Here is a 14,256-nt window from a genome sequence, read left to right as displayed (position 1 = left end):
GGTGGGTTTTTTTGCTGAAGTCCTATTTTCAAGTTGGTCATTTTCTCTGTAAGAAGATAACTTGGAGGTGGTGCAAACTAAGTCAGATGGGAAATATCACGAAGAGGAAAGACCTAGAACAACAAAGAAACCCCATGCTCAGTATGCCATCCACTCATTTTGTTACTGGCACAGCTGAACACTGGGTGGAGAGAAGAAGTCTGCCTCCTCAAAGGAAATGTACCAGGCAGCTTTGTGAAAGGCCTTATACTCCCTTCTCAGACACTTCAGAATAAACCACTGAACTTCTTTGGATGAAGTGAAGGCTTACAATGAAAACACTAAGAGCCTCAATTACAGAGGCCCTATAGTTCTGGTCAGCCACCGCAGTTACAAGGGCAGCATGAGAAACCCATGAGAGCACAACACAGCAAAGGTCAGTGCTAGGAGCTTCCTGAGGACACTGCAGCTGGCTGGTATCTCTCTCTCTTCCTTGCTAGCATAGCAGCCTTAACATAAAAACAGTAACCAGGTGAGCTAGCCAAGACCAACAGTGCAGTTTATTTTGATGCACACAACAACACAAAGCTTTTTTGTTTGTTTGTTTTTAAATGACACGGTTTCATTATGGAAAAATAGATTTTATTCTTCTATACGGGGGGAGAAGAGGATCAGAAAACGGTGTAGGAGAAAGAGAGGGGGGAAAAAAGGGCACTGCAAAGATTAAATGCATTTTAAGCTACTACAAAAAGGAAGGCACACTGCTAAGAACAATAGCTTTTCAAATAAAATGAGGGAATGGTGCTGCTATGGCCTGCCTACAATACACTGCAACCCTGACCACCACTGCTATGTTTCATACGTACGGTGCTTGTAGGGCTGCAGTTGCACCCTGGCAGTTACACAACTTGACAAATACGACACTTTTTTTAAAAAAAAAAAAAAAGGTATTCACTGCAGAATGAGACACCTCGTCAAATTAACAAGCTTCAAAATACTGTGGACCTGCATACACTGCAAATGAGAAATGAGCTGTAAGGTATCACTTTTCCACCACCACCAGCAGTTCACACCCAGAGCTCCTACATCACTTAGTACCTTCAGGCTCTTGGGCTGCTGCCGGACCTCCATGACGTGCTTACGCCTCAGCTCCCGCTCCCGGCGCTTGTTGTACTCCAGCTGGTTGGTGAGCTCGGTCTGGTGCTGGAGTCGGATCAGCTCACAGCGCATCTTCTGGATGGTACTGAGATGGCGGAACTCCAGCTCCTGCATGGACTCGTGCTGACGCAGCAGCATGGCGTGCTCCAGGTCCTTCTGTGTCTGCCTTTTGTTTAACTCCTAACAGGAGGACAGAGGGAATTATTAGATTCTTTGTACTTGGATTTCCATTCACAACGTGACATTTCGCTTTGTTCACAAGGGCATTTCTCTCTTTCCAAGGCATCTGAGGACAAAGCACAGAGTTTCTATGTCTTATCAGAAGCAGACAGCACTGCCACCGGTAATTTTTCCTTCCTCATTTCACTTTTCTTCTTCCTGTTCTAGATGCTCAACAGGATTCACAGTAAGCATTTTCTGGAAAGGACTGTAACCATTGTGTCTGTTGACTTTTTGGATCTAACAGTTCTCCCACAATAGGGCACTAATCTGAACATTTGATTCTGCACGATCCCCTAAATGTCACAGGGATTGCCAGACGGCGTTGCAAAACATATCAAACCATTATTTTACCAAAAAAAATTCAGATGTGGCAATGAAGACTTCAGCAAGACTGGAGGTGGATTGCAGGTGCTCCTGTGAGAAACATTTCACACAGGTGGTTCCAGGTCTCACCTCTGCCTATTCTCTTACCTCCCGAACCAGGTCCTGCTCCAGATTATGGCGGCCAAGGAGCATCCGTCTCTTAAAGCGGCGACACTCCAGCTCCAAGTACTGCCTCTGGCGCCTCAGTAAGTTGGCTTCTTCCTCTGCCTGGAAATGCTGGATGTTCTCCTTCTGCTTGGAGAGCCACTCCTGCTTCTCCTTCTTTGGAGTGCTCTGGTTTTCATTCAGCTCCTGATAACAGCAAGGTAATTAATTGTGGAATAGTCACATTAAGTTCCTTGGCCCTGAACAACTGGACGGACCTGCCTAATAAACTACGTTTCAAAGCTGTTCCACCTTGTCTTCTCATGGCCAGTACCATCCCAGCCTTTGCAAAATGCATCATGTCACATATCTAAGGGAACACCAGGAGGCAATTCACAGTGGAGCAAATTTAACTACAACTTTTTTTTTTTTTGCATTGGCCATTTTAACTGGCCAAAATGATGGTTCATGTCTACAGTTTCCAGACGTATATATTGGCTCAAAATGTAAAAATGATGGTTTGCCACTGAAAACAAAGACACTTGGAGGTCTCGCCATGCTGCCTGACAAATGTTTTTACAGGCTCCCAAAGGACTGAGAGAAGGAAAGCGTTGTCATCCTGTTCTTCAAACAAAACTCCAGCCACATGAAGCACATTAGAAGATTTCTGTGTCTTGCTTGATCAGAACACATACACATTTTATAAGTAACTCATGAAGGCAGAGTCACTCACTGAGATGCCATAACTTACAAAAACAATATAAAAAGTTCACAGGTAAAACTTAAGGCCACAGATTCGCCATTTGTATTAAATTCAATACATAGCTTGAAGCATCTTTGGCAAAAGACTCTGCTTGCTTGAATTGCATACTAGAGATGCCCATAGAGTAACTAGACTTGTTGTGATATATTTCTACTTAAGTATGAGACAGAACTCCTCTGTATTTCATCAGTGCTTCTTGGTGTTCTGTGATCTACTGCCCACTTCGGAAAAGATTCTATGTTATTATAAAAAGCCCACACTCCTATAGTTTTTGTTAGATCTTTCTTGGCTCTGCTTCCCTTTAGCCTTTTTTTCTCCTGGGAAATGTCTATGTTTGGGAATATTCCCCTTTGGAGCAAGTTCCAAAGTTGCGTCACACAAGTTGATGGTTGAGCACTAAATGGTTCTTTCAAAAAAATTATTTATAGTGCTTACAGTTTCAGCCACTCCACAAAAAGAATCAGGAAGTTTGATTCTACAGTTTCTTTGCGTTTCACAAAGGTCATGATTTTCACTACAATACAGTGATTATTAAACTATTACACAGCTTTCTCCATCAAAATTAAATAGCGTTTTACGGATATTTTCCGTAAAAAAAAAAATCTGCAGGTCATCTTTACTGCTCTGTTTTCTTGCTGCTGCTACAGAAATATCATTTAAGTGATAAGAAACTTCACTAACTGCTGCAGTGCATGGTCAGTATCTGCAGCAACAAGGTATGAGAAACATGCTCGTGACCTTTCTTAAACTACCTTTTTTCATTCCTTAGGATTGCCAAATTTGTGTGTTTCTGGCTAAAAAGTAGTAGTAAGCAATGGACAAGTTTGTACTTTCACAAGATAAACATAGAGGTGCCAATATATAAATAAACCCTCTTACTTTAAGGTCAAAGATATGAAACAAATCCAGTACGTACAGGACTCTGCTCATGAAATGCAGAACTTGCTGCAATCCAGCGAAAGATCTTTGTGCACAGTGGCACTTTTATTTCTGAATGCTCACCGCTCTCGCACCGTACTGTACACTGTACTACGTTCACATTTCTCATTACAGATGAGTTACCTCTTTCAGCTGCTCTTTACGGAGTTTATATTCTCTCTTCTGGGACTCCAAGAAACTGTTCAATTCTTTTTTCTGTTGGGCCTGAATATGCTGTTGAAACTTCTTTTCTTCATTGGCCATCACTTTAGCCTACAGCAAATCCAGCAGCAAACCAGTTTGAGTCCTGATGGATTACAGCTCATGTTCCACTTCAGCCCCAAGACCCAGACCTCATGGTAGGGTCACCACGATTCTCACCATGACTCCGAATAAGCACGAGTCTCAGGAGCTTGCCCTCACTCTCTTCTCATTCCACCCCCCCAACGACGCACCCAGCAGGAGTCCTTTTTCAGTGCCTCATCTCCTCAGCCCTATTGTTCAGCTAGTCTTGCCTAACAAAGTCAACACCTTATGACAGACTATATCCTTAGCCCTCCACCAAGAGATCCAAGATGAACAAAGAATCAATAATCATCGCTGCAGGCAGCACCACTTCATTATCAATTATTTAAAAACATAAAAACCCCCATATCCATAAGCAACTAGACGGTGAACATTTGAGCTGGCACATTTCTCTGCAGACTAATCTGCCTCTGTAACACTTGATGGCAGTCAGTTATTGACAGCATGGCAAAAGAAAGAAAAACCCTTACAGTATTTTTTTCTGGGGTCAGTATACTAACATTTAGTATAACGCCCCGTGATGAAGGACATACTTTTCCTCTAGTTACATAAACCCCTTAGTGTAAGGAGGTGATGTATTAGCCTTTTTCTAATTAGCAATTTGCTTGGCTCCTGAAAACAGACACGTAAGAGACTACAATGTCATCTCTTCATCAGTGAGGGGAAGCGGACAATTCAGTGTAATTAACAAATACAGACCGGTCTGCTAAACCATAATCTCCTACCTCTTTTTCCATGGCTGCTTGGTGCTTTTTAATTAGCTTTTCCATTTCTGCAGCAAAATTGTTACGCTGCGTTTCAAGATCTTTGTCCAACCTGAGGCGATGCTCGTCCATCTCTGCCTTCAGTTTATTCTCTAACGCCATCAGTTGCTTCTGGTGTTGCCGTCTCATACGTTTATAGCCAGACATCTGCTCTCGGAGTTCAGAGTCTTGTTCGTGTTCCTGCATTTGCCTTGTCACCTAGGAAGATAACCACATCGGGCCAAAGTCAGTTAACGCTTCTTAATCTGCTTTTGGGCAGTCTTCAAACCACAAAGGAAAACTATTCAGTAAAGAAATATGATTTTGTTGCAATGAAAAGCAAACATCCTAATGGCAGCAGAGCAGATTAAAACCTGAATTCTGCTGTAGAAGATAAGCTCACATGGGCTTCAGCAGAAGAACTGTACAATTGTTATAAAGCTGGTACTAAATAATGTCTTTTTAGCCCACTGCAATGAGGGTGCATATATACACACACAAATACACATAATGTACATATGAAAATAAATGCCAGCTTATTATTATAAACAGTTTCCTGCATTCTGCTAGGCATATTGGTTTTGAAAATATCTAATATACACAAATTACATTTGCCCAGGTGTCGCATTTAAGCTTTTATTAACTTACATTAAGCTATTTCAGTGATAACATCTCAGTCAATGAGGCTAGCTCATATTCTGATGAAATCCTAACAGCTCTAAGTAGTTTCACAGCCCTATGTTCAAAGGCATCCATCCCTACACAACTTCATCAAAATAAAAACCTTAACATACCAGCGATGCTGTGCGTATAGTAGCAAAGTGCTCTCGGTTGCGATAATGAGACTTGTGGCGAGATACTTGGGGAGGAGACTGGGGTTCTGATGCCCTTGTTCGAGGATCTGATTCCTCTCTGTAGTTTTCTTCCTCCTTATCAGCAAATATTAACATGAGAGAATAAAGAGAAACTGTGTTACTAAAGATTTTTATTTTGGCCTGGTTCAAAAGACATTTAAAAGGAAGGAAAAACATTTTACATTCAGTGGCCCTGAAATATCCTCCTGCCAATAAGTTGGATGAAGGAATATATTGCAGAGCTCTGACCTAGGATCCTTCCTTTTGGAAATTTCATTGCACGCTTTTATTACTAGGAGGAAAATTACTAATTAGAACTGAAAATGAGAAAAATAAATGGAAAACTGAAAACTGAGTCAAACAGTTTACTTCAACAAAACATAAAAGCTATAAAGTAGATTATATCAAGTCTGAAAGAAAAAAACCCACCGTTGTAACCCTGAAAGACAGAGGAAGATTCTCCTTACGCCCACTACAGAAATACCTCAAAGCAAATTTAAAAATTTGTCATGGTGTATTCCACATTCTTATTTTGAGTTTGTCATTCATCACAGAGTGATTAGTAGTCAGATATGATATACTAATTAACTCCCTGAGGAAATACCTGCGTCTTTGCTGCATATCTGGGCAAAGAACAAAACATTTAACCACACCTATCATTAGCCAGGGAAATGTTACTGCTTTGAGAAAAGGTGTGATAACCCTTCCACAGCAAGAGCAGCACGGTTCAGAGGGATGCTCCCCAGTCTATCCTTCATCATGCAGAGGTAAAGCAGGGGAAGTGGTTTCACAGCTTGCCATGGCCAGAGTGCTGCATTTCTTTTTCCATGCATCTTTGTTCATTAACCAAATATTTGAATCAAGTGCTGGCAAGCTGGGTGCTTCAGGAACAGATTTCAGTCACTACTGTGGGTCCTGTAGTTGAGAATTCACTAACTAGGAGGAGGAAAGAGGGAACTCTTCCATTCTTTTGTCCCATGACGCAGTGTTCTGCAAATCAGGGGCATCCACTAAATAAACCTGTTCACAACCTGCCATTCCAACTCCTCACGGTAAAGCAAACCGCTTTTGAAACAATTCAACTAGTAAAATAAATTTTAGTGAATCAACAGAAATAAATTATTTTTACAGCAACATTCCAAAGTTTCCAGCACACATTAATATATTTAGGGCACAATATTAGAACCTGCAGACAATGACTTAGGATAGGAAGCACTCGACTTTTTGTCATCGTGCCAACCAAATCCTCTCCCATTTTACACCTTCAAAGTTAACCAGTAAAAATCCAGTGCTTACCGGCTTTAAATGAATGACAGAGCTATTTGACATCACGGTGTGGTCCCCCTCCATCATATCCAGCTCACTCTTATCATCCGAGGCATCTGGAAGACTGTTAACACTACTGCTTTGGCTACTGGCACTGATAGACATACTAGGAATGGACTGATTACTTCCGACACTATTCACTGTTCCTGTCCTGCCGACACCATGATCTTGTTCCTAGGAGAAAGGAATTATTAAGAAAATCCAAATCCATCACAGTTGTATCTATGGGCATTACCAAATGAAATGTTCATTCCATTCCTTTCTAAAGGCATCTACCTGCCACGTCATGGCAGTTCCCACCCTCCAGGCATTGCCATGAAACATTTTTCTTGTGGGATGCTGGGGAGAGAAAGAATCAACCTTGTCAAGATTAACTGGATGATGTCAGATTCTTTTCATCAGTGAGCCTGTTAACAAGCTGAACTCTATCATGTATCAGCAACAGTGTGTCACCAGAAACTGTTGACACCAGCATCACCAAAGTGCTCAGCTGGGACCCTGCACCTCACACGGTTCTTTCTGTACGTGAGACACTGGCAATCCAGAGAGTCTCAATTTCTGCATAGTGATTGCAGCTCACAACCCCAAAAACCCAAATTAATCTCTTTGACAGTTTTTCTTTTTTTCTCTTTTTAAACCAGGTACAAATTTCTGTCTTAGACTCAGAACAACATTCTCGAGACAAAACTAGAAGACTGTCAAGGGCCTTGCACATATGGCCAAAGTGGAGGTTAACTGCAGTTGCTGAAAGAGTCCTCATGAAGCCTTTATAAACAGGCAAAGAAAGCTACAATTTACAGAACTGGAAGCTAACTGTTCAAGCATGAACACATGGTGCAGCTTCTTGCCAGCACTAGGCATCTACCCTGTTTGTCCTTGTTTGTGCCTTGAAGTAGCTTTATTCCAAACACAGAGAGGAAGACCGAGTTTACAGCCAGGTGCGTAAACAGCCTCCATTCATTTTAGCAATATCCGGGTTGTGGTTATTTAAATGACTGCATCATTCTCTGGTTCAGTGATGAAATCCAAAGTTTTTCTCACCTCCTCCTCCTCCTGTGTTTCAACTGCAGGGCCATTGTGTGCCTCCTGGAAGAGGAGCTTCTTCATTTTACGATACTGCAGGTTGTCCAGTTCTCTCACCGCATCCTTTGTTCTCTGAATCAAGTCTATTAACACTGTTTCGGGCCGCTCCCGAAGAACAAACATGTGCTGTGGAACACACAAATAGGTGAGTGACCTCTTATACATCCAGCACACATGCTTTGAGGATACAGTTATGAGCTCTAGTTGGATTTGTTAGCCGCCTTCCCTGCACAGGAGGAGAATACCTTCACAGCTTACACTGGCACTATTTTTAGACTTCACAATCCAGACAGATTTCAGAATGATTGCCTTCTGATGGGAGACATTCACCAAAAAATAAAGATGTAAAAAACCCCAGAAATGGTATTTCACATACCATGAAAATGGGCTCAGTTTAAACCTAGACTTCTTTGGGTATGGGGCATTTTGAGATGTTATCTACTTGTGGTTTACAGGGGGAAGAGCAACAAATAAATGTGAAAGGTGTTAGGCTGGTTAGTATCTCTAACCAAATGTTAATTAACTCATCAGCTAACTCTCACTAGAAAACCCTTCTCCTTGTTTAGAAAAGCTCAAAAATTCAATATTCAGCGTACAGCTCTGAGTCATAAAATAGGCTGTGAGCCTTCAAGCCTGGCCCTAGAACAGTTAGCCATGAGGTGCTCTTTTTTGGGAGATACTCACTGCATTTCACTGCAAAGGTAGCTACATTTTGCCATTAGGTAAAACAAGTCCTGCCTATGTGTGTCAGAAGCAGCTTTTGCAGGCTCCAGATGAAATGTGCTGTGCAAGCATGAGTCATTATTAACACCACCGCTAGTTTCATTTTGTTCCTTTGGAGAACTGCATTGCCATTTCTAACATGTCACATTCCCTACCTGTCCCTGTAAAGTGGCATGCAGCTGTTTGAGACTATAGATATGGAAGGATTACATTCACAAACGTTTAATTTCCGTCAATGTTCTCTTTAATTGCAGTGCATTGCTCAAAATAAAACCAATCTTCAGAATTCTGAAATGGCAGGACTACACACCCACACTGAAACCTTTACTGGGTAATTGCATTTACTTTCTGAATACACAGCTTTTAAAGAGGCAACAGTCCTCAGAACCATTTAAGTAAAAACATGCAAAAAGGTGATGATAAAACCTTCATAAATAGCATCCATTTCCCTGCAATGCAAAATTTTGGAAAACTGCTGCTTAGCAGAAACGTGGACAGGATAAATTAAAAACAAAATAATGTCATGAGTACTGCAAAGAGAACGACAAGTTACCAAAATTCTGAATGCCACCTGATGCCTCAAAGGAAATCCATCAAAGTCACACTTAGAATAAAGCAGCTCTAACACTTAACTTCTATGTGAGCTGCATTCACTTAGGAACGTCAGCTTTTTGCAACAATCTATCACATTGCCTTTGTTTCCAGACTAGAGCAAAGAAAACCAAGTATCTGCAGCATACAGGAGCACAAATAAAAAAAAAAAATCTAAGAAATAAAGCAAGAGAAAACCTGCAGTTGGCTGAGGCTTATTCACGTCAAGGAAAAGTATGGGGAAGAAAGACTGCTTTCCTCTGCCCCCTTTCCCCCAGGGATACTATTAGAACAGCAAATTTCAGTTCTACATAGAAAGCACATAGGTGATGGGAGAGGATAAAAAGCCTTTAGGGGTATATATAGCATAGAATAAAGCGGGAAGTAACGAAAGGTATTTGTTAACTAATGCATGGCAGCTCTGTCAGGATTAATTAAAATCACTGACAGACTGAACTTAAGAAACTGAAACCCTTGACAAGTTGATGGTCACCCAGTGTCACTTGATGTGGTGTCCTTTTATGATGAGAACAAGGCTGGCTCGGAGAGTCACCTGGGGAACGGCAAAGGGGCAGTAAAGCTAGGATCACCAGCTCGGTACACTCCACAGCACCCTCAGCTCAAAGGTGTTAGTGATAATGGGCAGAGAGAGCATCGTTAACTGCAACCTAGTACAGTAAGTGAGAACATCATCATCACAGGGCATGGCCCCTTTTTAATACCATGAGGAAAACAAAAAGGACAAGCAAGCCAACCTTCAGAAGCTCCTCTGATGTAGGCCTGTCTTGAGGAATTTTCTGGAGGCAAGAATCTACGAAGTTTCGAAAATAATCAGACCTGGAAGCAAGGAGAGGAAAAAAAAAAATCCATCTGAGTTAACGACCCAGTTTAATTCATTAAGGAATCAAAAGACTCACTTCTGGGTGCTGCTAGCAGAAAGAGTGAGGAGAAACCACACAGACCTAGAACTTCATACTATAGCCTCTGACACCCCTAGTCAAGCCAAAGCATCAGTAGGTGCATCCCTTCATCCTCAGCTTCCAGACAACGGGCCAATTCAAGAGGAAGGGAAGTTCCAGATGAAGGCAGACACCCATACAGCTCAGTGCGAGCATCAACCCTGTCAAATTCTATATTGCACAAACTGTTCAAGGTCTAATCAGAGCCCCTGCCCCGTTCCACCTCTGTGCGCAGGTGTTTCATCCATGAACTGTATTAACACACAATTCCTGAAATGCCTTTGGCCCCCCAGACCCAACTTCTACACTATTGTGCAATCTGTCACAAGTAAGACTTAAGGTCATGATTTGTTTAGTAACATCTCCCCTTCTGTAAGCTAAAATTCTGTATTTTGCCCTTTCTCTCTCCGAACACAGGTTTTCAGGCAGGCAGGATTATACCCTGAGAAGTGGCACATCAGTTGTACAGGTTTTATTTCCTTCCTCCCCCACCGCTCCCCCCCTCCCATCATGTAACAGGGGGTTTTGCTACTGTGATTTTTCAGTAGATTAAATTATTGCATTTTTTGGTCAGAAAAACGCATAAAATGAGTTGAATGTTTTGTCAAGCACCAGGGTGTGAAATAGTCTAACCAGAAAATCTCAGAAGTGGAAAAAAACTTCTAAAAATAAGGTACAATGTGTTATGTTAGAGGCCTAGGACTATGGCTCAGAAAAACATAATTAGGAAGTTTTTAACTTTTGAAATTAGTTTACTGTGTGTGCTGTTTCAAAAGACAGTTGTTGAGGCTGGGAGGCACAAAATGTTACTACTGTGCTTTATTCTTCTGAAGTTTATGCAACAGACACTTGCCACACACAAGCAGTGTGTGTGCATTCTGAAAAGCAGTACTTCAGCAATACAAGACTTCGGAATTGACAGTGTGGTTTGTGATTAAAAAACACTAAAACCCACATTTTTGGCTAGCCTGGGAGATTCAAAAGTTTACTGACCCATGAACTGAATTTTTTTTACAAGATCTTATGTTCTTCCAGCAGCATGTCCTGTTTCTACTACATTTTAGAGTCTAAAATGCGTATTTAGAAATTGGTCAATTTTCCATATATAATGTATAGCGAACCTAGTGAGAACCTTCCAGCTCGCATCCTCCCAACAGGAATCCAGCCATTTCAAGAACTCAGCATGACAAAGCACTCCATTTACAGCAATTCCCTACAACATTCCTCCCTCAGTAATACTCACCATTCATTAGACTGTAGTGTAGGGGATTCATTCTGCGCTATGTGATATAAGGCACTCATTGCGTTCATATTAAACAAAGGAGGCTTCCTTTCCGCTACACACAAAAGAAAATAATTTTTATATAGGGAGATAGTCTCATGTTTTTGCTTTTTTTTTTTTTCAGTTTACATCCCTTTAAAAAGAAAACCACATCAGCAGAATTACTATTGCCTGAACATGGAACCCCAAACCAACCCTACCCTGCAATCAGACAGATATGTTGGCATATGTCCTATACCATTGCAGAAGATGAAAGCACTTTGAAGATCAAATGCCTTGTCCTCTCAAGCTTTTAAATTACGTGGTTTATCATAGTTGAGTTCTCTGACTCATTTTAATGTACTAAAATAGGAGTAAGTTAACAGTAAGCTCTATTCTCGGTGTTTAGCCACTAAGCATTCTTGGTTTCATACCCCCTCCCTTTTTTGTATTTAAACTACAGTTGCTAAAAAGCTAACAAATATTTAATTCTAGCAGGACAGCAGTGATGAAGAAAAAGCTGGTTACAAGAACCATCAAATCACACTTAACTGACTAAGCACATGGGCAGGAAGTCAGTAACAGGCCAACTCTTTATACTATTTTGAGAGTTGCATTCTCTTTGGCTCTTCTCTCTCTTTCAAGCTTGTGTTACTCTTATAGACTGACACAGCATGAAAGCTTAATGAGGAAGGAGATGATCTCACTGTAACAACAAAATTGAAGCTTCATCAGAATGTTTATGGGGTAAACCTATAAAGCTCAGCCTCGCCATAAACATTCCAGAGAAGCTGGTCAGGCCATGAGGACGTTCCTACGCTACTGAAAATGCAACAGAAAACTTTCCTTCCTGAAAAAAGCAAACAAGGAAAAAGTAATGCTAGTTTTCTTATTCTGCTTTTCAATTCTGAGTGGAATAGTAGTAGTAAGCTATGTATCAGAGATCACGGTTCACTCATCGCTATCACAGAATGGACTAAGCCCTACAGATTCCTGAGAACGGGTGAACTGAGGAGTTAAGCCTTTTGTCAAATGTAGCACTGTACCTTCTCTATTCTTTCAGATTACTAGCTGCTATCGAGGATCAGACTGAGTATCCATTAAACTATTTTAACAGACCCTTTAAACTATTTTAACTGACTGTTCTCCCTAGCTTTTTTTTCCTCTTAACTCACCGGAGTAAGATAGAAATCTTCAGGAAACACTGACACTGAGCCTTCAATGAGACCGTTTCTAAGACTAAGTGATAATTTGAGAAGACTACTAGACATCTCATTTTTCTGCTTTCTTCCCATGCTTATTCAAACCAACACAAATGAGATAACCACACCAACCCAGCCTACAATGCTCTACTGTCCTGACCTAGTCTCACCTCCCACCACACTAGAAGCCGTAGACGAAGCCTAACGCTTCATATTGCAAAAACGCAGCGTGCAGGAAGGCACCCGGGGGTGTGGTGGCCATGAGCTCACTGCATTCCTGGAGCGCTGCAGCCAGCCAAGTCTCCTTACTCCACTCGGAGCAGGATTCTGTCATGACAGTCACACCCCTTCAACTTACTTTATATTGGCAACCAAAAAAATCTCTGCTCTGAAGAAAGAATCTATTTCACGTCCTGGAAGAAAATGAAGTTGACAGTTTGGAATGCCAGACGGCATTTTTAGCTAAACTGTGCAGTTCACATGGATTAGCGTGTTCCTGAGAGCTCTCGCTGCCTGGCCGGGCTGCTCCTCCACCAAGGTCAGTTTGGAGTAGGAGCAATGAGATCTGACAAGGATGGTAGGACAGCCTCAGGTACAACGAGCAGCACTGAACCTCACCATCCCCAGAAAAACTTAGAGCTAAATGCTTCCAGAGAGCTGTATCCTGACTAAAATCTGAGTAGTGCTGTGCACGGTGGTGTGCTTCAGTGAGTGTATTTTTGTTCCAAGAAAATACTACATGTTAAATTTAAAGAGAATGCCATACTAAGATAGTCCTTTAAAACTGATGTCTGCTTTAAGGAGTCTGTTCTAATGGCAGTGCCATCATTTCTTTTGGGTTTGATTTATAGGTTACCACTTCAAAACTCGATTATTCCTTTTTTTTTTTTTTTTTTTTTTAAAAAAAGAGAGGTTCCAGCCAAATCTACTCAGAAGTGACAACATACATGGAATATAGTTTTGAAGCTGTCCCCTTATCCAAAACTATTATTGCAGGACTCGTTAATGTATCTTAAATTTGCATGCAAACAATATCAACTTATATCATTAAACACATTCTCACACTGGAACTTCTAATGGTTCACTTCTAAAGCTGTTCAGCAAATAGACTGTTTTTCAGTTCAGAAGTTAACTGCCTGTCCCACACAACGCGAATACCTTTAGTGGTATAGTCTGGCTATTTTCTTTGTCTATATAATTCTTTGTTGGGGTAACAAAAATGCCAGTTCAATAAACATCAAATTGGAAACTTGGTCTTGAATTCTAGAGAGCACATTTAGCTCTTTTCTCTAAAACTCAAGTCCCAGAGAAACCAGGACAAGGAAGAAAGCATAGATCTTCTGCACTGTGATTCAGCTGAATAAGTCCTAGGTATTAAATAACTGTATTTTATAATTTTTCAAAGAAAGTAACTTACCTAACTCAATACAGGTAATTCCAAGAGACCAAACATCTACTTTGCCATCATACTGCCCTTCATCCATGGCTAAAATCACTTCTGGGGCCATCCTAAAACAGGAAATTGGTGCTCATAAAATTCTGGGCAATGGAACACATTATCGTCATCAGTATTTCAATGAAACAGGCTATTTCACTGACTTCAGCCACCGTAAACAAATCATTCCCCAAGGTATCAGGCATGAACATGGGATACTGGGAGCAAAGACCAGGCACCCACACTAGTACAAGCCTGTAGAGAG

At 41.2% G+C, this 14,256-nt stretch overlaps 1 protein-coding gene across 2 annotated transcripts in view; it reads right to left on the bottom strand.

Moving 5' to 3' along the window:
• TAOK1 (TAO kinase 1) overlaps positions 1–14,256 on the bottom strand; it is a 74,134-nt gene that overhangs the window by 17,224 nt on the left and 42,654 nt on the right. For both annotated transcript variants that reach the window (XM_074845374.1, XM_074845375.1), the window contains exons 8-17: positions 13,974–14,065; positions 11,337–11,430; positions 9,890–9,971; positions 7,779–7,946; positions 6,708–6,911; positions 5,352–5,486; positions 4,540–4,776; positions 3,653–3,781; positions 1,831–2,034; positions 1,078–1,317 (exon numbers count right to left, since the gene is read on the bottom strand). In XM_074845374.1, the coding sequence (XP_074701475.1) occupies positions 1,078–1,317; positions 1,831–2,034; positions 3,653–3,781; positions 4,540–4,776; positions 5,352–5,486; positions 6,708–6,911; positions 7,779–7,946; positions 9,890–9,971; positions 11,337–11,430; positions 13,974–14,065 (1,585 nt within the window). The remainder of the gene's footprint in view (positions 1–1,077; positions 1,318–1,830; positions 2,035–3,652; positions 3,782–4,539; positions 4,777–5,351; positions 5,487–6,707; positions 6,912–7,778; positions 7,947–9,889; positions 9,972–11,336; positions 11,431–13,973; positions 14,066–14,256) is intronic.

This window comes from Strix aluco, chromosome 19, assembly GCF_031877795.1.
Source record: "Strix aluco isolate bStrAlu1 chromosome 19, bStrAlu1.hap1, whole genome shotgun sequence".
Lineage (NCBI taxonomy): Eukaryota > Metazoa > Chordata > Aves > Strigiformes > Strigidae > Strix > Strix aluco.
This window is presented reverse-complemented; position numbering and strand designations above follow the sequence as displayed.